The 22,164-nt window shown below is 35.8% G+C and overlaps 1 protein-coding gene across 1 annotated transcript; it reads right to left on the reverse strand.

Annotated features, from left to right (window-relative positions):
• Positions 1–29: 29 nt before the first annotated feature.
• On the reverse strand, positions 30–19,655 carry pcdh10a (protocadherin 10a). Its single transcript, XM_039751684.1, has 5 exons — positions 16,697–19,655; positions 14,917–14,975; positions 14,445–14,551; positions 2,455–2,754; positions 30–1,439 (listed from the first exon to the last, which is right to left on the reverse strand). The coding sequence occupies exons 1-5, from the start codon at positions 19,193–19,195 to the stop codon at positions 1,420–1,422; spliced, it is 2,985 nt and encodes a 994-aa protein (XP_039607618.1). The 5' UTR covers positions 19,196–19,655; the 3' UTR covers positions 30–1,419.
• Between the last annotated feature and the right edge of the window lie 2,509 nt (positions 19,656–22,164).

Consider the following 22,164-nt stretch of genomic DNA (forward strand, 5'->3'; position numbering starts at 1 on the left):
ACACATAAGAAATTCTGGTTGTCATTCTATTTTTTTTTTTTTCATTGTCTATTAAAACACTTTTTCAGTCTGACCTATCCTCTTAAAACAGCATGGACTGATGACTTAATGCTGTAAACCATTCTTTTGAGTTTAGGACAACTCTAAAATTTTACTGCCCTTAGAACTCGCCATTTTACTACCAAAACCCATAAAAACGACAAGCTACTTTATCATACAGCTAATAAACTGACTGCTATCCCTGCTCGCTCACCTGATTGTCACTTATATAGTGTGCTGCTTTTCACTTTTTGTCAGAAGGCTAGTGAGAGACAGCAGCAGGAAAATATAAGCACATACTGTTAAACTGTTGTAAACTGTCATGGCAACAAAAGGCATGAGATGGCACGGACATATTAATCCAAACATGTACAGTGTGTTTTTTTTTCTTTGATGTGTACTTTTCAACAGTTTATAAGAATGTCTAACAGTTGTTTAAAAATGAATCTGCAAGACACAGTTTTTTTCAAAACTAGTATGTTTTCAGGTGTGCCAATAATTACAAAAGCTGGTCTTTACAACATTTTAACTACCACTTAAATGAGCATTTTTCTGACACTTTCAGTGAGAAAAGAATTATCTGTATGGTAATTATATATTTAGTTTTTACAATAAAATTTTTATATTCAAAAGTAAAGTTAACATTTGGGTAAAAAGTGATATGTTCACGATAAATGTGATTATTTTTTAAAGCATGTTTACTGAAATTCTATGGTATATAAGAAACTGACCAATGGATACCACACTTTTAAGAAAAGTATATATATATTTATATATATATATATATTTATATTTATTTAGAAGCTTTGAAATAGTACAGTAAACACTTTGCACACATGGTATAAACTACAGAATGTCTTTGATTAAATTGTTGGTCAAAAACTGTTTCGATCCACTTGGTGAATAGAATATGAGAACCATCTTCCTTGTAAAGTTGAAGTTAAGTTTTGGGAACACCTGACCACACAAAAATAATATAAAACAGTCAAGTCTAAAACAGTGATATTGCATTTATAATGCACATATTTCTCTTTCATCTGTACAATTGGCTTCTTGGTGTGAATATAAACATCTAAAGGGCTCAGTGACATTGTAAGATAAATGGTGCTGTAAACAGGCACACACAGATCTGATGGGTGAGCTGCGTCACCCAACATTTGTTTTTTTTTAATAATTCCATGTTTCAACTCATTTCTCAGGCCTGCTGAGAGCAAAAAAGGTCCTAGTTTTTTGGCCATTTATTCTCTGTCCCCCAAGGCAGAACAACCAATGGTTGCAAACAACTGGATGGCCAAGATAATGAAGTTGAAAACTTGATGCTTTTGTTGGTCGACTATTGTGCAAATTCATGCTGTCTCAGGTATGTCCACACAGAATGGACTAGCAAATCCTTTTCCGCGCTGTAAACAAAGAAAATTAGTCCATTAAGTACATCACAGTGATAAAAACATCCTTGAACAATAATGTTAGAAGTTTATGGGTTGTCAAATTTAAGACTACTTGAGGTATTAGAGCAGCCTGCTTGAAACCTTCCAGTTACAGGCTGTTTAAAAGAAAAAGAGGGATGGATCTTGTTCTGTAGCAATTATTTATCGGGTTTCCACTTGTCTGAAATTGTACAAATGAAGGCACACTGTTAAATTAGTCAAATATCATGCAGAACAACATTTGATTATTACCTTTGGGAAATGTTATTAGCATAGATATTGCATGCTCATTTAATTTAAGCTAGCTACACTGGCTAATTGTTTAACTTTGTCGTACATAACTGGATTACAACCATAAGAAAATTAAGTCAGTTTCCCTTTCAATCTAAACTGCCTGACACATCTCCATCAACATTTAGCCTAATAAAAAGAAAAGGAAATAAAACAAGCAAATACATTTTTAAAAGCAAATAGAAAAATCTTTCTTTCCTTCTATTTTTTAGATCTGTGGCTCATTTTGTATGCATTTTGTATGTCCTGCAATGATAGCAGACACACTGATGAAACAAATAATAAAATAAATTCATTTCACAAGACTACCCTTGGCCTTCATTCATCATTATCATTTTCAGACATACAAAATACTTGTCATTCTTCCCCATTTTTAAAACCATGTGTAACATACGTATAACACATGAAAGCATACAAAAACATGTTTTGCTCCAATGACAAGTCACAACAGACTGATATGTTTTAAAATAAACCTCTCATTGTTATAGGATACTCAAAAGCCAATTTCACTTGTATAGTTATTCATATTACCAAATGTAATAAAAGGCAACAATAGTTGTAGATTTAAATATTGGATAGAGAAATATGTGAACCATATTACTGTTTAATAATTGTGGGATATTATAGTGAAAAGAATTTAATGGCACTTCCTGCCATTTCTTATTTGCTCAAATCGAAATTAATTACTAATACTCACACAAATAAGGTGGCTTGTAAGGCGCACGTGTGCTAGACAGAAGTGCATCAAACTCTTTCCTCTCTAGGGTGCCGTGATGTGACTTCTCTTTGCCAAAGGTAGAGAAAGATCTCTCCCCCGTTTGTTCTTGAGTTTCAAATACCTCAGTGTCTGGCACAGAGTCCATTCCTGGAACGTGCAGATTGCTGCGGTAATCTGCAGCCTGCCGGCCATCTGATGGCACAAAGGATGGCATCCAACATCTATCTGAGTGCCCTAAGGCTTTACACTCTTCTGTGCAATTGGAAAAGAGATCAGCACCTACACCAAAAGAAAATAAATTTTAAAAATGATTTAGCCAGAGATACCATTCAAAAACAAGATTTTAAAAACCAGACGTTACATTGCCAAGCATGCCCATTTGCCTAGTTAATGCATGAAACTCCACAAATGAACAATCATGTTATTTGCATTATCACTAAAGGGACTGTTTAAAATATGCCCTGTTTAATTAGGAGAAAGACTGCATAAAACACCTATAGTACTAGATGAGCTACAAATCCAGAAATAAAAATGTGCCAATTTATGGCTTTCCTAACTTGTCAAAAGCACACATGTAATGTTTTTAGCATATATTATTTACTCTTTTGAATCCTTAATAATTGAAGCACTCGTCCTCAAGCTTTAATTGCAAAAAAAAAAAAAAACTATCCTCCCCTCCCTCTTTAACATTAGCTACAATGTCATTTGATTTCATTTTAAGCACAAACTACTACCATGTATTAAAATGTTGTCTACACTAATAAGCTGAATACTAAAATTTTAATTTTATTAAGACACAATCATAACACACTAAATATCAAAGCAGTTTTAGGTTTGTCTAATTATATATCAACACTGTGTTTTTCAATAAAGTCCTGTTTTTTATTTTAATGGTGACAGGTATGTCCTCTCTCAAGGATGTATAGTATGCTATACTTTGCCATTTGCAAGCAAACACCACCTACCTAGCATTCTCCACGTTGATCTTTCAAGCAAGGCTGTATGCATCTAGTTTTCTAAAATAGAACAAATCTCCTGGATGCTTCCTGTTTTGCTCACGATTTACCAGTAGACAAATCAGGGTGTCTGCACCAAGGGCACTGACTTTTTAGACCAATAACTTGTAGTACCTCACAGCTTGGCATGTGAACAAGCTTTGCTTCCTCTGATTCTAAACAGTAAATTGGCTTGTCATCCTTTGGCAGGCTGCCTACATTAGGGCAGATGGTCAGGGGACAAGCCAGCAGGGCTTTCACACTCATGAGGACAATGATGGGTGCCTAAGCCTGTCACCTTTTTACTCCAAGTGCCCTGCAGGCTTTTGCCAGGATCCCTATGCAGCAGCTGTGCAAGGCAGGTGCCAGACCGTGGCAGCTTTAGCTGAAATGCATGCTTCTATATGGAATAAACACCAGCCAAACCCATTAGATGCCCCTTTGGCCTTTATGAATTCCAATAGCTGACCAGCTCCCTACCAATCGGCCACTCTTGTGTACATAAATTGGAAATTCAAAAAAATAAATTCCATCGTATTAATACAGATGGCCCTTCTCTTTTCGAATATGCTGCCACACAACATAAAGAAATGTTTTGTGAACTTTGTCCAAAGCTCTTTTCTGCTTGAATGAGAATGGACCCAATAGTAAATATAATTGTTAGGGAACACAATCACAAAAAATGTAATTAGTGTAATGCACTAGTATGGCACATACATAGAAGCTGCAGGCTCCAAAATACAAATGTGCCAACATGAAATCAAGTTACTATTAATGGATTTTAAAGTCCCTATTCTGTCTTTTCAGTGGGATTGTCATATTCTATTTGATTACAGACCCCACAGAATGAACTAATTATTCACAGAATGATACAGCATTCAGGGCAATAGCTGTAAAATACTTTCATTTGCTCTTTGGCAAGAAGACACACAGAACTAACTGCCTAATACAAAACCTTTTAAAAATATTATTGCTGAAAAATATCTAAAATCAATATATAAATACAAGGAAATTTGTTACAGAAGCTACTGAACTATTTAAAAAGTAATGCATTAATTTTGAAGCTATCAACATAAAAACAGTAATGTATTTATTCATATATTTTATATTAGTTAAACATATGTGAAGAATTCATTGAAATTATTAAAAGGTCTGTCAAAATTAATAATTTACAATGGAGAGAATTGCTATAGTAATATTTATTATAGACTTTCATTTTTTGTAATAACTAAACAAAGCATAGGTGCTGCACAGCATATGTAAAAATATGCTGAACCTGTAAAACAAAATTATGGTGTCAGACTCTGTTTAGTTTTAAAACTGTATTAGTAAAGTATAGGATAGAGTTTGGGGTAGGAAAAGAACAAAAAGGGAAAAACAATGCTAACTGTTGTCTTATTTTCATTTAAAAAATGAAAAAGTCCCCATACTTTATTCAGAAATTGTAACATATAACCGCATAAAGAATGTCCATTCATGCACTCATTATTTCCAGGGTCGAGGAGCTGGAGACTATCCCAGCAGCATTAGGTGCAAGGTCACTGGGTCCCAGAAGGGACGAAAGATCCCAGAATGGATGCCAGTAAATCACTTAACATGCTCATGCCAGGCCATGTTTATAGTTGCCAGTTAATCTAACATGAAGACTGCTAAAATGAATCCCAAGGAAAATTTGAAAACTCTACTTAGATTGCAACAATCCAGAAACACAAGTCCTTAAAGTTGTGAGGCAGCAGCATAAACCTGAAACGCCCTTTATGCTACCATTTAAAAAGTGTCTATGAAATATTATCAAAGCATAATTAATTTGTTTTATATTCATTCACCGGTGTCCAAACAATCTGTTTCCTTTTAAATGACATTATAACAGTGCACGACCTCTTAAACAATAGAAATGTAATAAATGCATATAGGTATTGATTGTGTTATTCTACATCAGCATTTAAACAATTGTATTTTACTCAGTATAATACATGCTAAAGTATGAAAAAGTTGTTTTTATGTATATAGACTTAATTATTTTTGAATATGTTTAAATTATTAAAATATTATTTTAGTCAGTTAATTGTAAAGAACCTGACCCTTATATATTAATCAAAACAAATTCTGAAATGCTTCTTCCTTTGGCTGTCATTAACTGAGATGATGATCAAGTTATAGCTACAGGGTCAAGGGGAACCGGATGCTGTTCTCAGAGCACCAGGTACTAGGCAAGGACCAATCCTGGTTAGGATCCGTGTTAATTTCAGGACATTAATAACACATTTAAAAGCATGGGAACGTTATTTTCATGAAGTGTGACACAGAGACGTAATATTTAGCATCACTGCCTCACTGAACCAGCATTCTGTTTGGGTCTCACACCTCTGTGCATATTCTTCCCATGTCTTTGTTGCTATTCTAGTTCTTCTACCCAAATGCCAAAGACATGCAAGTTAACCGCTTGGTGACTATAAACTGACCCTGTGGTTGTATGGAACTGACCCTTGTGAATGAGTGGCGATGCACTCAGGGTTTGTTCTTGTTCTGTGCCTGATTGGCTCAAGCCCCACCATAACCCAAGGAGTCTCTGTAACCCTAACCTGAACTGGATTAAGCAGGTTAGGGAATATATTTTCCAAATAAAATAGTGTGACATCCTGCTTGAAATTAAAATATTACTGTATATGAAAAAATGACCGATTAAATTGGAAACATCTAGAAGCATATATTTAAATATATGTTTGAATAAAATAGAAACATTCACTATATATAGTAATCTCTATCTCTCTATATATATATGTTTAAATGTATAATATATTTGTATATATATATATATTTCTTTTTTTAATCTTTAACAAATAACACAAAGGAAAAAAAAAATTATCTAAGGTCAAAATCTTTCAGTTTATAGGTAGGCACAATAAGCAGACACTGGCATCCCGCATTTGAAAGTGCTTGAAACAGTTTTCTGGCAAAAAGGAATTTCCTGAAAGATTAGATAAGATCAATCCTTTTCCAGTGTTGCAAAGAAAGAATGTTGCACAATACAAATGAAGCCATTTGGTTTTTCTGCACAGCCAGTTATTGATGAAAAGGCTTCCAAATATTACAGAAGCTCTATTACTTTTTACTTTGGAGGATTCTAGAATGTTTTACTTTACATTTCTAGGAATAGTTTTATACCTCTATTCATGCTAGTTAACCAAATAAAGAACAATAAAAAATGGCACATTACAGGGTTTGGTTAATAAAACATCTAGATGGTTTTTTTCTGCCCTCTATCAATATTCAATAGTGTTGCGTTGTTTGGGGAAAGCTGAAATCTAACATTTCGATTTTATTATTAAAGTTTTTATTTACATTTAATAAATTAGCCTTCATTATGGAAATATTATAAAGAAAAGGCTCTAATCCTGGCCAATTTATAAACCAGTCTGATTAAAAAAAAATGTAAGTTCCAGCTTATATAAATGTTGTGTAACTGGAAAAGTAACTTTAATCACCTGCTTTTTGCATTTACCTAAGGTTATGCTATTCTGCATTGTGTAAAACTGATTGACATTATTCTTTCAGCTTACTTGTAAAAAACAGAATACATTTTAAAAGGTGGACTCTATTTTGAAAAGATATACAAATTTCAATGGCCCATTTTATGATAAATAAGAATAATGCAACATCACAATATGATCTGGGAGAGGAAATGTTGGTGCCTTAAATGGTTTAAAAGTCAGATGGATTAATTATTTGTACTACTAATAGGTATTATGTTAAAATATTTAACTTGGCCAAGTTTGGTTAAATAATTACAGTGGGCTTAAGTTTCACATGCCCAGATATTTCAGACAATTCAGGGTATTAGTAATGAACTATATTTTCTAATTAGATTATTTCTGCAGCATATCTGTGCAAAAAGAGAGGAGAGATTCAATTAAACACTGTTACTTTGGAAAAGTATTACCGCAAGAAATAATATAATAATAGCATAAGCATATATCTGATGCATTCCAGTCTGATCCCTGGAGAGATTAAATTAAGGATCTTTTGAAAGAAAAATGAAGTGTGCCACCCCCGTCCCCTAAAAAAAGAAGCCAGTTACTACAGTACATATGTTTAATGTTTGTGGACCTACAACAACACAACATAATATAAAAATACCTGACATTAAACTGAAACAAACAGTTGCTATAAGCTGTTAGATATATAGTGCACTGTTCCACAAAGTGTGGCTTGGTTGTGATAATTTTACATCTAATTTCTTAGTTTTATTATCTTAAGCTATTATCTTGCTCTATTTAAATAGTAAACACTCAGCTAAATGAAAATGAAAAGCTGAAAGTACATCTTTGACTCTCACATGTATACAATTACAATTAAGATGAGTTGTTATGTGGTTTTTCACAAAGAGACCGTGAATACAAAAAAACATGTCCACTAGATTTTAACAGAAATTCATTTGCGTCTTTAGTACATTTCATATTACATTTTAAGGTCCAGTTTCAGAACAAAAACGTTTCTACATGTGAGGAGCTTGGGAGAATCTGAAACAGGGTCATCTCTAGCTACCAGTACATCAACGGCTCCACACACAACCCTTAACAATATGAACAGCTCAGATGCCAGAAATATGTCCTAGATGCACAGTAACAACAAGGCTTTTACTCAACACTGATGGTAAAACCAGCAAAAATGTCATCAGCATTATTATATTTAATCTTGCATTTTATTTTGCTGTAAAAATTAGATAAGGCTCAAAGATGGGTTTCATCAAAAGCAATATTACATTTCTCAAGATAACCAAGATACTGCTTTCATTGAAACGACTCACAAACCCAATTACTATAATTAGGACGCCAGCAGCAGCTTTAGGGAAACTGACATTGTGGCAAAAGCTATTGACATCTACCTGTTAATGCTTGTGTTATTGGTAAACAGTTTGGCAGTGAAAATTCCAGATTATGCGAACAAATTTAAAGCCTGAGACAATACTCTGATTTATAGCAGGGTTGTCGGTATCATTATACAAGAAGGTTGAAATAAAGCAAGAAAAGCATGTAAGACCAAAAAGACAGTACAGTTCAAACATGAATTTCAGAAGATGGACCAGAACATTTTCTTGATTTGCATCAGTTTCACACAACATACATGTTAATATACATTTAACTTGTTCCACATTTGTGACGAAGCAGACTTTGCTGCCAGACGAAGTTACTAACTGGTCTGGTATTTGTATCTACTCAACTAATGATAAATAAACTAGTTAACTCATTTAACATTAACATTAGAGAACACAGAAAAATCTGAACTTATTCATATGTAAGTACTCTAACAACGGAAGCATAATGGATGTGTTTTTGCAGGATATTGCTAATACTATATGCCAAAAGGAAACCATTTTGTTCTTTACGAACTACCTACTCTTAAATGTAGTTTATTTAATTTTAAAACAGTAATGATTTCTCAAATATATTTACAACAGCTCTGAAAAGTAAAAAAAGGTTTAATTTTATGAATGAGGGATGTAAGATTTAGGATTAGATAACTTCCGCCTTATCTGAACTTCATTTGCATGTCGGGTTTTCAAAAGGTGTACTTACTACTAAGCACTGCTTTAAAGGCTGCATACAGAGTTGAGATTAATTTATGTAAGCTTAAAAATATAGTTTGGATCTGCAACTATCTTCTGCAACACAGCAAACTCGAAAATACCAGTGTCAAACCTACTTCGTCTAATTCAATATTTCTTGCTAATATTAAAAGAAAAAATTATTAAGGGTGTTTTAACAACTGCCCTTAAAAAACTGCCACAAAATAAATAGCTCAGTTTCTCATATCATCTAGAATGCTAGAAATCTTTTAAGTTATTTTTTAATTGCTGATAGTTCTGTAAATATACATTATGAGACAAGGAGGCAACACTTGAAAAGAGCATTGTTTTTCTTTTTGCTTTGTTTTATTTGTATAACTTTTTTTAACACTAGAAATGTACCAAATGGAACCGTAAGTTACAGATACCGATTAATCAGCCCTCTGATCTTTACTTTACATGCAAACATAAAACCTCATATAAGGATTTCAGAATTTAAAATGAATTTTTTTTTACTTGCATTCATTGAAAAATAATGATGTACTTTGTTGAAAGTGTAGTCCTAAAACTTAATTTCTTTTTGTCCTAAATGAGATTTTTGTATTATTAATTATTTTTTTGCACACAGGTTGGCTTTTACAAACTAAATCTAGGAGTGTTACATGTTTGCTAAATGTTACAAATGCTACTAAACCACTCAACAGACAGCATTTATGTTATTTTCCTCTACATTTATTTTGATCAAAATATCAAGAATTCATTTTTTATTTTTCCTGTGTGTATTCTGTGTTCAGGTTGCCTGTGGATGGGTGTTTCTTCATTTTTCTTTGAAATCTGTATGTACTCATAATAATTATAATTATTATCTTAAAGACTACAAAATAAAAAAATAATGTTTCTCCAAATGACTCTCCATACATTATTGACAATAATATTTACTATTATTGTACAAATAATAATAATGTGTCTTGAGCTATTTCATCCTTTAAAGCAGTGAACATGTTATTATGATATGCTCTTTTAAGAATAAGCATCATACACTTATCATTTCTTGGACAGTCACAAGATCAACAAGTGCATAAGGGTAGTCATTCACATAATAGTCAAATGACTATGAGAATGCAAAGGTTGTTATCACGATTAATCTTCACAAAACAGCTTCTTTATTTCAAATTCAGTAATACATATAAGCATAGCAAACCCATGCTTTGATAATAACCTTCATTTGATAATTGGTATGCAGAAGTCTAAAAATAAATTACTGATCAGTGAGCTGTTACAGAGCGCTAACGTGAACTGCAGGCAGAATAAAGGAGGATCACAGTCTGCTGCAGACAGTATAACCATTTTCACAGAGCAGCAAAGAATGTAGCCATTTGTTTCCCACTCCCTTAACAAGCAACCGAACTGGAGAGATGAAAAGATTATGTATTATAGCTGCTATATTAAATATACGCTTTTAACAAAAAATGCCTAATAAAAACAACAGTACCATTCTTAACCAGCAGAGAAAGCATTTTACGTGGTACAGCTATTTTTTTTTTTCAATTAATCCCAGTACAATAAGTGTGTATTATAGTTAGTTTGAATGTATATATTATTGTTTACTAAAGGAATGGGATTAGAAAAAATGCCTTTTTAGAGTTTTTCAGATCATAGTATACTTGTTCTCTCAAACCATATGTTAGAGCTTGACATTAACTATTATTTGCCACTAGAGTAACCATGACACACCGACTTATGTATTTTGCAAAATAAATCACTGTACAGATAACAAATACAATACAGAGTGAAGGTTTACAATTTTATTTTGTGATCTTTTACTGAACCGGATTATAAAAAACAGTTTTGTGAAGTACTTTTGTGTGTAGCAATAATCGGTGCAAGCTCATTGCAATAAGGCTTGGCAAAGGGGGATGGGACTGCCTTGCTTTAACCAAAACGCTTCTGTCCCTTCTGTGCAAGTCCCGAGTTGTAATCAGATTAAGCGCCTCAGTCCTAAATAATACCTCTTGCTGACTCCTCTGCTCATCCCAGCATAACTCCACCCCCAGTCAAGAATAAGCTAGTGCCAAGATTAATTTATGACCTCACAAGTACCAAAGAGTGTGAAGGGAAAAAAAGACACAAATGATGCCACCATGCATTACAATTATAAAGTGTTTAAATCTAAAACAGGTGGTCTGTGATGCAGAGAGGCTGTTTAAATAATCATTTGTGTTAATTCTGGAATAAAGTTTTGCAGTACAATTAATCAAAAGTAAAGTCCTCTTTTTGATTATTTATCCACCTTCATTTGATAGAACTACATAAATAATAAAAAAATAATAATAATTTACAACCAAATTGTAGTTTCATGTGTTTTAAAAAGGACACACACATGTGCTGCATACATGTATATTATACAGCATACATACATGCACACACACATATATATATATACATTTTGTTCATGTATATATATATATATATATATATATATATATATATATATATATATATATATATATATATATATATATATATATATATATACGTATATACAGCAGTTGCTGTGTACTATTTCTTTACACTATGCTAATTAGGTGAATAGGCTCATCCGATTAATCATTGCTTGCTCCTTAGAGCCGCTAGGACTCCCTTGGAGTCATACCACATGCATCTTGCAGCTCCTCTGCAGCACTTCATCTAAGGAATTCACTACTGGGTGTCCCTTTTACTGACTGACATTTATGACTCTTAAATAAAACAAAGCTCTTTTTGTATGGATGTCCTTTTTAAATAAAGCTAGGCTGCATTAGTCTGCAACTTCACAATGAAAGACAAACAAAAAGAATTTTTATTTAATTTCAGAAATAGTAAATGTTAGTTTTTAAGTGTTTTTCAGAAATGAAGATGTTTAAGAAAGGAAGATTGAACAAGAAAAACATTGTTTTAATAAGGTAATAAAGTGCAAGCAATAAAGTTTTTTAACAATGTTATTACTCTGCCTCTGACAAGTGGCATTTAACCTGCACTACCCTTTCAATCTGAAACAGTACATGTTATATACTGTAACTAACATTTTTACAGCAGTTATATTACTATCACGTAGGAATAAGTTAAAGAGTCTTAGTAAAATGTTCAGTGTATAAGAATTAACAACTCTGTCTACTTAACGTTCACATTTAATGTGTAAATGCCAATTTTATCATAATTACTATAGACATTATCATATTAATGATAATAAAGGATAACTATATTTGTATTATTCTAGCTATTACTAAAATTACCAGGTCAAAGGTGTTTTTAGTATTTTAAGTCCTGTATAAACCCTGTAATTATTTTTTGATTTATCAAACAGCAATTATTCAGAACAATAAATTTTGTATATTTTGAAAAAACGTTCTGCAGCAACAAGCAAAACATGCGAGCTACTCATAGATTTTAAACCTTCAAGATGGTTCATGTTATTCTGCATTAAAATATTTTCAACATGACTTTAAAACATGGTACCTGAGCCTCATTGTCATGTTTCTTATAAGCATATAAAGAATACTGCAGCATGTTCTTGTTAACAGCTAACCATTTTAATAAATATCACCAATACAGACAAATACAAGCCACATTACAATAAACACAATGGCATTAATCACTTTGTGTTCTAGGCAGCTATCATGAGCCAACAGTAAACCACATTTATTGTGTTAATTTGCCAGTTATTAAAAGAATGGGGAAGCTTTTATCTGTCATACATAAATAGTGAACAGTTACACAACACAATGACACTTTCTATTATGTTTAGGGAACTGTGGAAGAATAATGAGCACTGACTAAAAAATGTTCAAATTTAAAATGAACATAGTTACTAATAATTATTTTCAGGTATATAACAGCCACCATGTAAATTTCTCACCTTTTATTAATATGTAGTCAGTTTGCAAACTACACCAAACAGATGCCAACACTTCTAAATATATTAATGTTGTTACACATACCAGTTTGATTATGTGAAGCCTATCTAAGCAGAAAGCAGATGGCCTTTACTTAGCTATAACTGAAATGCAAACCAAAATTCTATGCAGGGATAAAAAAAGGAGCCAAAATGTTGAATAATTAAATTTGAGTACTTGACCTCACAATTTCAAAAATTACAATAAGAACACAAAAAGAATTAAAACACATGAATAGCTGCCTGCCATTGTTTTAGCCGATGCATGTTCTGCCTTCTCTGTGTAAAGGCTATGAATTGACTATTTGTTTCCATGCTACATCTGGCACCATCTATTTTATCCAGTTCCCAGACTCCAGATAGCGAATAGAGCAGGTCTGTTGTAAATTCCATCACGTCTCCCAACTTCTTGAGGACTAACGGCTATCCAAAGGGCCTCATTAAAGCTGCATATTTATAAACAGCAATTGCATGGTTCTTTTGTTGTGAATTTGTTTCCCATAATAAAGACGTGAAGAAGTAACAAGGCATATACTTAAAAAAAAAAATCAAGTATATCGGGTAACTCTCATCTCCCTTAAACAGTCTAAGTAGAAATGTAACAGAGGCTTAGGGCAGAGCAAAGCCAAATTCAAGCATTATATTCCTGGTGTGTGATTTTTTTTTTTTTTCTTTTCTTGGTTATACCTTTAAATGTAAAACAAGTATAAACAAATGGCAAAAATATGCATGAAATAAAAAAATCTACATGCAGCTTTCTGAATAAGAAGTAAAAATGTGAAGAATTATTTTCACCCAAATTAACTAGCCACATTAAACTTGTCTAATAAATAATTATGGAATGCGATATGAAAAACAGACAAGTGCACACACCAACGCAACACAGATCTAGCAGAATAACACCAATTAATACTTTAAAGTAAAGGCCATGCTGAAAAAGGCCACTGAAGTGTTGATGCAAATGTTTTCTCTTCATATATATATATATATATATATATATATATATATATATATATATATATATATATATATATATATATATATATATATATATATATATATATATATATATATGTATGTCTGTGTGAGTGATATATGTAGGATATTATATATATATATATATATATATATACATATATATAGTCCTATATATATCACACATATACATATATATGTTACATATATAGAATATAGAAGTTTTAAAAGCTGCAATTATTACTTGAGAGTGAAAGACATGATTAAAAACTGTTTTTTTTTTATAGAAAGGACAGTCAAACAAATTTCCACAAAGACTATAACATCAAAAGCACAAACAAATGCCAAAAGTAATAAATATAATAGAATTTTAACAGCCATTAAGCATTTTATAAAATATAATGAAATAAAAGTTCTCAATAACCCAAACGTGAAAACGATAAAAAAAAAAACTGGTCAATATATGAGCACAGGTAATAAAGAAGGGGAATCAGAGACTCACCAGTGGAGTGGCCCCGATTTGTGGCATCGTGATCACTGTCTCCCTGTTCACTATCTCCATGACCACTGTCTTTTGAACTCACTATATCTGCTTCCTGGAATGCAGAGCTAAAAATGCGTAAGAAAAGGAAACAGAACACTTGTGTTGAATTCTATCAAAATGTAAAAGCCCAGTAGTAGATTTCCAAAAAAATATCACTCTGCCATCAAATGGACAAATAAGGAGCTGCACGCTTTTTATGCTTATACCGGTTTGGTAATCTCATAAGTGTCTTTGGATAAAACACTGAAATAGTTAAAGTCAAATCCATAGCCTTGCCAAACGACATTAACTAGAATGATCAAATTATTAACTTTAAAAGGTTACTGCTGTCACAATTAATAATAGTAGTAATAATTAAATCACCAAAGAAAATGATACACAAGACGGGCGTATTCACTGAGGCAAAGAAAAGTATGCTTATTCCATTTACCTGTTAACTCGTCGTGGTCTGTCAACCAGATAACTGAGCTCAGAACGCTGGTGTTTGGTCTAAAAATATGAAAAGCAAAAATGTAAGCAGCATGCTATTTAAGAATAATAAAATAAAACAAAGCCCTGTTGCATCTACGGTCTGAATACATGTGATGCATTTCCTACGTGTTTTTACTGAGGTTGATTGGTTTGTTGATCGCATTCGGGAAAAACTAGAGCGAGGCAGCTGTAATCCGCCACCCCCTCTCTGTTTATCGGATCCGTTCAGTAAGCACAGCCAGTTCGCATTTAAAATGATTTTGCGTTGAATTAACCGAACTGAACATTTATAGACGAATCATTGTTTCCCTGGTACACTGCAGGGCTGTGCCAGGCATTCTTAATTCATATTCTCACGGCGTCTGACTACAACGGTCATTTTATTTACTTCATATGTGTCTCCTGTTTTCTGCAGTTTTAACTCTGCTATCGCATGCAATGCGCAAATAAGGAAAAGTGCACCATGAAGCTTCATACAAGAGACATAATTCTGACATTTGGCGCATTCCATAGCCTATTCATAAAAAGTGCAGACAAGAACTGTTAAACTCCTCCCATCTTCTTACTTGGCACGCAAAGTGCGAAGACTTTTTAATGCATACAGTGTTCTTCTGATTAGATTGGCTCTACCGTTCGAATGAATTATCGCCTATTTTTAAAATGGCTAAAAAGTCGTGGCGCCTGGCGCCTGCGTGCTTTTTAAACATCATGTATCATCAGTACAGTTATAAAAGCTATTATTATTATTTCATGCTTATATCTTCAGATATCAGGCTTATTTAAATACAAACTGACATAAATTAATTAAAATCACGTTATACTGTTGCTTGTGTAAAATAAATGACAGGACATGGTCCAGTATGGGTCTGCCATTTACATAGGGGGCAACAGGGAGCTTCTTATTTTGCGGGGGCGGAGAGTAATGACTAAATCCTCAAACAAAATATAAATACTGTACATAAAAATCAAGAAGATACAGAAATAGTAACAAAAAAAAAAACTATTTTCACTCATGTTGTCATATGTACTTTTCATATGCATGGTGTCGTGGTGTGTAGAGTGGTATGGGGGTCACACGTACATATCAGCGATGATGCGATTTTTTTTTTCAGGGGAGGGAGGGAAACAACGTCACTCGGATATTTGGATTCAGATAGATAGATAGATAGATAGATAGATAGATAGATAGATAGATAGATAGATAGATAGATAGATAGATAGATAGATAGATGTTTGTCGTAACAAGCTTTAGTAGCAAAGGGCAAAAAGACGGACGCTGTGATAAATGTGGTTGAACGTTATAATCCTCTGTCGATGGAATATAGAGAAATAGATAGCCAGTAAATTAAATGAATGAAAGGTTAGCGGGATAAAGTGAAGGCGTGAATAGACCGAATACGTAACATTTAATGGAATCTGTTAGTATGTGCAGACACGCGTTTCAGGAGAAAGAGATCATGGTAAATATATGCCAACAAAAACAGGTAAACAGAAACACACAGAACACACAATTCTTAATCAGCAATTTTGTCTGTTGGTTATTTCAATTACTGTATCGTTATATTTGTTTGTATGCACATAAGCCTGTCGGAATTAAAGATTAATATGTACATCATTTTTAAGCGTACAATAAACTTTTACAAAATAAAATAATTGCCAATTAAACTGTGCACACATGCACTAGTAGCATCAGCACTGTCATGATATATTTGAGGTTGAAGAAGAATGTTTGGTCCTACCTCGTTTGACAGTATGCTGCCGTTAGATATGATGTCGGGCTGTTGGTCTGTATAACCTGTCACTATGGCTCCGCAGGGGTTGTGGTCAGTGTCTGTGCTTCTAGCTGGACTGCAGGGCTTCAGAAACATCAAGTCAGTTTTGGCAGACTCGGGCGTCAAGCACACCTGGTAGCAGTAGTTCTGGTTCTGATGGTGCGAACCGAAGCTCCCAGATTCCTCCACAGGTACCTGTGCTGCGTTTGTGACATTGGAGCTCTGCACCAGCATTATATCCGACTTGCTTAGCTTTTTCTTTCGAGCTCTTGCTTGCCTGCTACAGCAGGTGCTGCAACAAAAGCAGCAGTCACTGGCCAGGCACGTATAAATGTTAAGTTTTTTGTCCTTTTGGCACCGAATGGCAAGCACTATCATGGCAAGCAGGAAAATAAAGGAGACAGATCCCAGCGCAATAATAAGAATTAGAGTTAAATCCAAAGAGGTCTCCTTGGTTTTAGCTGAACCGTGATCCCCACTGCGGCCTTCCACGATACTGTCCACGATGACAACTAAGATGCTGGATGTGGAGGAGAGGGGCGGCTGCCCGTGGTCTCTTACCTCTATCAACAAGTCATAGGGGTGATGAGGATCCCTTTTGCTTGGGACCCGTCTAGCAGTCCTGAGCTCCCCAGTTCTCCAGTCCATACGAAACATACCCAGTTCATTTCCCCTCAGAATGCTGTAGGACAAGCGGGCATTCTCGCTGTCGTCTGCGTCTACCGCCACTATCCGAGTGACTAAGTACCCTGGCTCGGCTGACCGGGGTAGATGTTCTCTGGCCGTGCCATTCCTACCCTGAGGTGAGATGATGGAGGGCACGTTGTCGTTCTGATCGACTATGATCACTTTCACAGTGGCGTTGGCTGACAGTGAGGGGCTGCCCGAGTCTTTTGCTTGGACCATAAAAGTGAAGTCTTTGAGCTGTTCATAATCAAAGGAACGCAGTGCGTACAGGTAGCCGTTCTCAGAGTTGATAGACACGTAGGTGAAAACCGACATGCCCTGGATATCACACTCCAATATGGAGTAAGAAATATAGGCGTTCTGTCCAATGTCATGGTCTATTGCACTTACCGCGTAAATATAAGCCCCTGGTACATTGTTTTCAGTCACGTATACGTCGTACACAGGCTGCGTAAATCTTGGGGCGTTGTCGTTCTCATCTGCTACCTGCACTTTGATAGACTTGCTGGTGGCCAGTGAGGGAGAACCCTTGTCCTTTGCCACCACAGTGATGGTGTACGAGTCGGCGTTCTCCCTGTCCAGGGGCCCATCGGTGACGATGGTGTAGTAGTTCCTAAACGAAGATTTCAGCTTGAAAGGTACGTCTCCCAGGATTTCGCAGTGGATCTGCCCATTCTCACCGGAGTCCCTGTCGGTGACGCTGAGCAAGGCGATCACGGTGCCAGGGGCAGCCTTCTCGCTCACCGACTCGGTCACTGTGCTGAAGCTGATCTCGGGTGCGTTGTCATTTATATCAGCTACTTTGACCAAAACTTTGCAATGAGCAGGAACGGCGTTGGGTCCTAGATCCTTCGCCTGAACATAGAGCTGATACATATTGCTTTCTTCGTAGTCAACCTCTCCGCTCACTTCAATCCTGCCTGTCCGTGGGTCGATGCTGAACAGCTCCCTCACTCTCGGGGATATGTGATTACTAAACGAATACACGATTTCCCCATTTTTTCCCTCGTCCATGTCGGTGGCATTTAACTGAATCACAAGCGTACCCACTGGAGAGTTTTCGGGCAAGCTCACAGTGTACACTGACTGATCAAAGACCGGCACATTATCGTTGGAATCTAACACTTTAATGACCAGAAGCGCAGTGCCGGTCCTCTGAGGCAGACCGCCATCCACTGCTGTGAGTACATACCTGTGAACCGACTGCTGCTCCCTGTCTAGCGGCTTTTCCAACACAAGTTCAGCAAACTTGTTACCATCGCCTTGCGTTTGCACATCGAGGTAAAAATAGCTGTTGGTGGTGATTTCGTACGTGCGCAGCGAGTTGGTGCCGACGTCTGGATCGAACGCGCTCTCCAGTGGGAAGCGAGTTCCCGGGGTGGCGCTTTCCGAAATCTCCACCGTGATGTCGGTTTCTGGGAAGCTCGGGGGGTTGTCATTGATATCCACTATTTCAATTTCCACACGAAAAAGCTCCAACGGATTTTCCAAGAAGACTTCCAGGTGCAGTAGGCAGGTAGCACTCTGCTTACAGATTTCCTCCCTATCGATTTTCTCATTCACAAAAAGCACCCCGTTCTCTAAATTGACTTCCAGATAAGGAGTCCGTGAGCTGGGCACAGTCTGAAATCTGCGCGATGAAAGTTTTGTTATGTCCAAGCCCAAATCCTCAGCAATATTTCCCACAAACGTGCCATGATCCTGCTCCTCAGGAACAGAATATCGTATCTGGGAAAGCACTCCATCCACAGTGCAAAACAGGAGAAATAACACAATCATCTCCAATTCAGAAGACGAAACAGCATTAAGGAATTAAAAAGTGCACTTGTGTTTATTCCTCCTGCTTTAGCTTAGCCATTGCCTCTTGTGCGTGGAGAAAAGCCGGAAAAAAGAGCGTTTCCACATCAGTGTGTTGCATGTATTCCTAATGGCCACATACCTCAGATGCGACAGCTTCCTGACACGCATTCAGTCGTTTGATTCCCGGCTAATTTTAGTATTTTGGGTATTCTGAGCTTTGGCTTCAAAGCAAATGTGGTGATGCAGCAGCTCCACATATCCTTTCATTTGCTGAAGATAGAAAACCAAAAAAGTACTTAATTGTACTATTCTATAACAATACTTGGCAAAAGAGTACTTTAATATAAAACCACATCACTCCGAGCATTCGGAGAAAATAATAAAGGCTTCAATTATTAGGTGGATTCTCCCTGTCCCAGCCATAGATCCTGTGATCTCTGCTGGCAGACTTCTGAGCTCCAAGTGCTCAGCTGTTCTGTTTTTGCGCAGCGCTCTCCTCCTCCAAGCCAATGGGAGCTACCGACACCCACAGAAGTTACAGCTGATTGGGGAATAGTGCTGCCAACCACAACGTCACGAATTCTAAAGAACTCCGTTTAGTAACCTTGCAGGGTTAAAAATTAAAGAATCGAAAATATAAACACTTCGACTAATACAAAGTATTAGTCTTTTATGTCGCGCGAAAGCTTGCAATTGCTTTAATAGCATTTGATGTAAAGCCGCATACATGCATAAATGCGCCCTTCTAACAGTGAAGCGATGATTTATTTGCATTTCCCAATTCGCCGCTATTTTCGTGTGCTGGGAAAGACTGATGGATTCGGATAACATTTTTTTCCTCACCTTGCCCAGAAAACCTGTTACTATCGTCATCTCGACTTGTCTTTAAAATTCTCATTTTCTAAAGCGCATAAAATAATACAGTTTACGCAGCTGTATGTGGTGGATGCGGTTAATCTTTTCAAGTAAGTTTTTGGGCGTAAATACGTATTCTACACGAGTGTTTAAAAATAATGGTGATGCCAGGTGTTGCACGAAAGAAAGAAAGAAAGAAAGAAAGAAAGAAAGAAAGAAAGAAAGAAAGAAAGAAAGAAAGAAAGAAAGAAAGACCCGAATTTCTTCTCAATCAGTTCTTTATCGATCTGTACCCTACTGAAAGTCAGCAAACAGAGTAAATCACAAACAGGAATGAGATAAAAAAAAAAAAACGTGGCACAAGTGCCATGAAATTTGTAGTTAGAGGTAACAAGTTTACGCTTCAGTGGTTCGACCAGTTGTAAACCCTTTTATTATAATTACCATGCTGTTCACATTTTGTGTTATAGAATTAAATGTTTTATGCAATGCTGTGGTATTTTTAGCACAACGAGGCTGGGATATATGACTAAAGGAACAATTCCAACCATGTGCAAAAATGAATAATCATTTAAGCAAACAAATACAAACACAACCACACTTTGCTTCTCCCAAAATTCATTCTTCGCGCAGGTGATAAGAATAAATGTCTGTGAGAAAGGGAATTGAGACTTTTGCATTGTCTACACGGGTTTCCCTAAATTGCCTAGCCTGCAGCTGCGCTGTTAGTAAAGAGAGGGGTTTTCAGTTTTCCGGGGAGCCGTTTTAGATTGCCAGAATTCATTGTAATGTGTGCATGTTTAGGATGCGTGAAAAAAGAGTGGTCGAGGAAAACCCAATGTTCATACGGGAAGAACTTGTACACGCTACCCTGGTACGCAGGATCCTTGTGGAAATTGTGCTGAACACTGCGCCACCCCAATAATATTAACCGGTATCATCTGTGTCTTATGGTAATTCATCCATTACCATTAACACACACGCGTGCGCATTCCTCCCCAAACCCTCCAACCTCCAAGTTTTAAGTCTGGTGAGATCGTATGAAAGGATGTAACTAACCATGGGCTAAAAGTCAGTCCATCGAAGGACAGACTTATGGACGCGCCCACACGGTTTCGGTGCCAGGCTAGAGGTAAAAACATAATTTATATGTCTTTGGAAGAGAAAAACGCAGATACACACCAAAGCATACTATACTAAGTATCTACCGGCATTGCCCGGCCGGGATTAAAAGAAAAAATTCAATCAAAGGAACACAATGCGCCATTGCGCTGTCCAATTGAAAGAGACCAAACCCGCTTCGTATAGAATACCAGTTGCTCGGCGCCTGGGAAAGAGTAGATATGGTAGAGCGCACTCACCGTGTATTGGGCCGATTTTTGGTAGCCAATCAATCTAAGATGTATGCATTCCTCAGTGGATGTTGGAAGAAATCGCAAAACCTGCAAACAGAAAGATTATGCAAACTCGACAGTGATAGAGCTGGGATTTAAACCCAGTCGCAAGAGATGTGAGTGGGTCGTGCAAAAACAGTGCGCCGCTGAATCGACAATCATCAACGTCCATCCTTCCATACAATCACCGGTCATCCCACCAATAATAATAATAATAATAATAATAATAATAATAATAATAATAATAATAATCTGATGTCACTCTTGACTGAATTAAACTCGATCACTAGCGAATGGATATTACTACTAATACTATTACTGCTTCTACTACTGTTGCTGCCTCCTCCTCCTCCTCCTACTACTACTATTACGTCTGGCACCACCACAACTACTGTTTATAATAAATAATAATAATAATAATATAGTATCGTTATTACCGTTGTTGCTTTCTTGTTGCACAGTAAGGTGTGCTGGCCGCTCTGGAATTAAATATACCTTTGACAGAACTGTTTTTTTTTTTACTATGAGTCCCTCTTCTTACATTCAGAATGGCTCTAAGAGTGTATAAAAGCGAACGGCGATCAATGAAAAGTTGATTATGCTCGATATGAATATTAACGTGGCGCTGTTAAATCGATCAGCCTTCCGCGGGGTTCATTTTACTCTCGCAATTGGTAAAAGACGATTAAAAGCTTCAGC

This window comes from Polypterus senegalus, chromosome 4 (assembly GCF_016835505.1).
Source record: "Polypterus senegalus isolate Bchr_013 chromosome 4, ASM1683550v1, whole genome shotgun sequence".
Classification (NCBI taxonomy): Eukaryota; Metazoa; Chordata; class Cladistia; order Polypteriformes; family Polypteridae; genus Polypterus; species Polypterus senegalus.

Excerpts from the sequence above, each read along its gene's own strand:
- pcdh10a (XM_039751684.1), bottom strand. The coding sequence starts at position 19,195 with ATGATTGTGTTATTTCTCCTGTTTTGCACTGTGGATGGAGTGCTTTCC. Across the intron at positions 14,976-16,696 it reads GCAGCATACTGTCAAACGAG|ACCAAACACCAGCGTTCTGA; the intron begins GTAGGACCAAAC and ends TCATATTTTTAG. Across the intron at positions 2,755-14,444 it reads AAATCGGGGCCACTCCACTG|GTGCTGATCTCTTTTCCAAT; the intron begins GTGAGTCTCTGA and ends CTTTTGGTGTAG.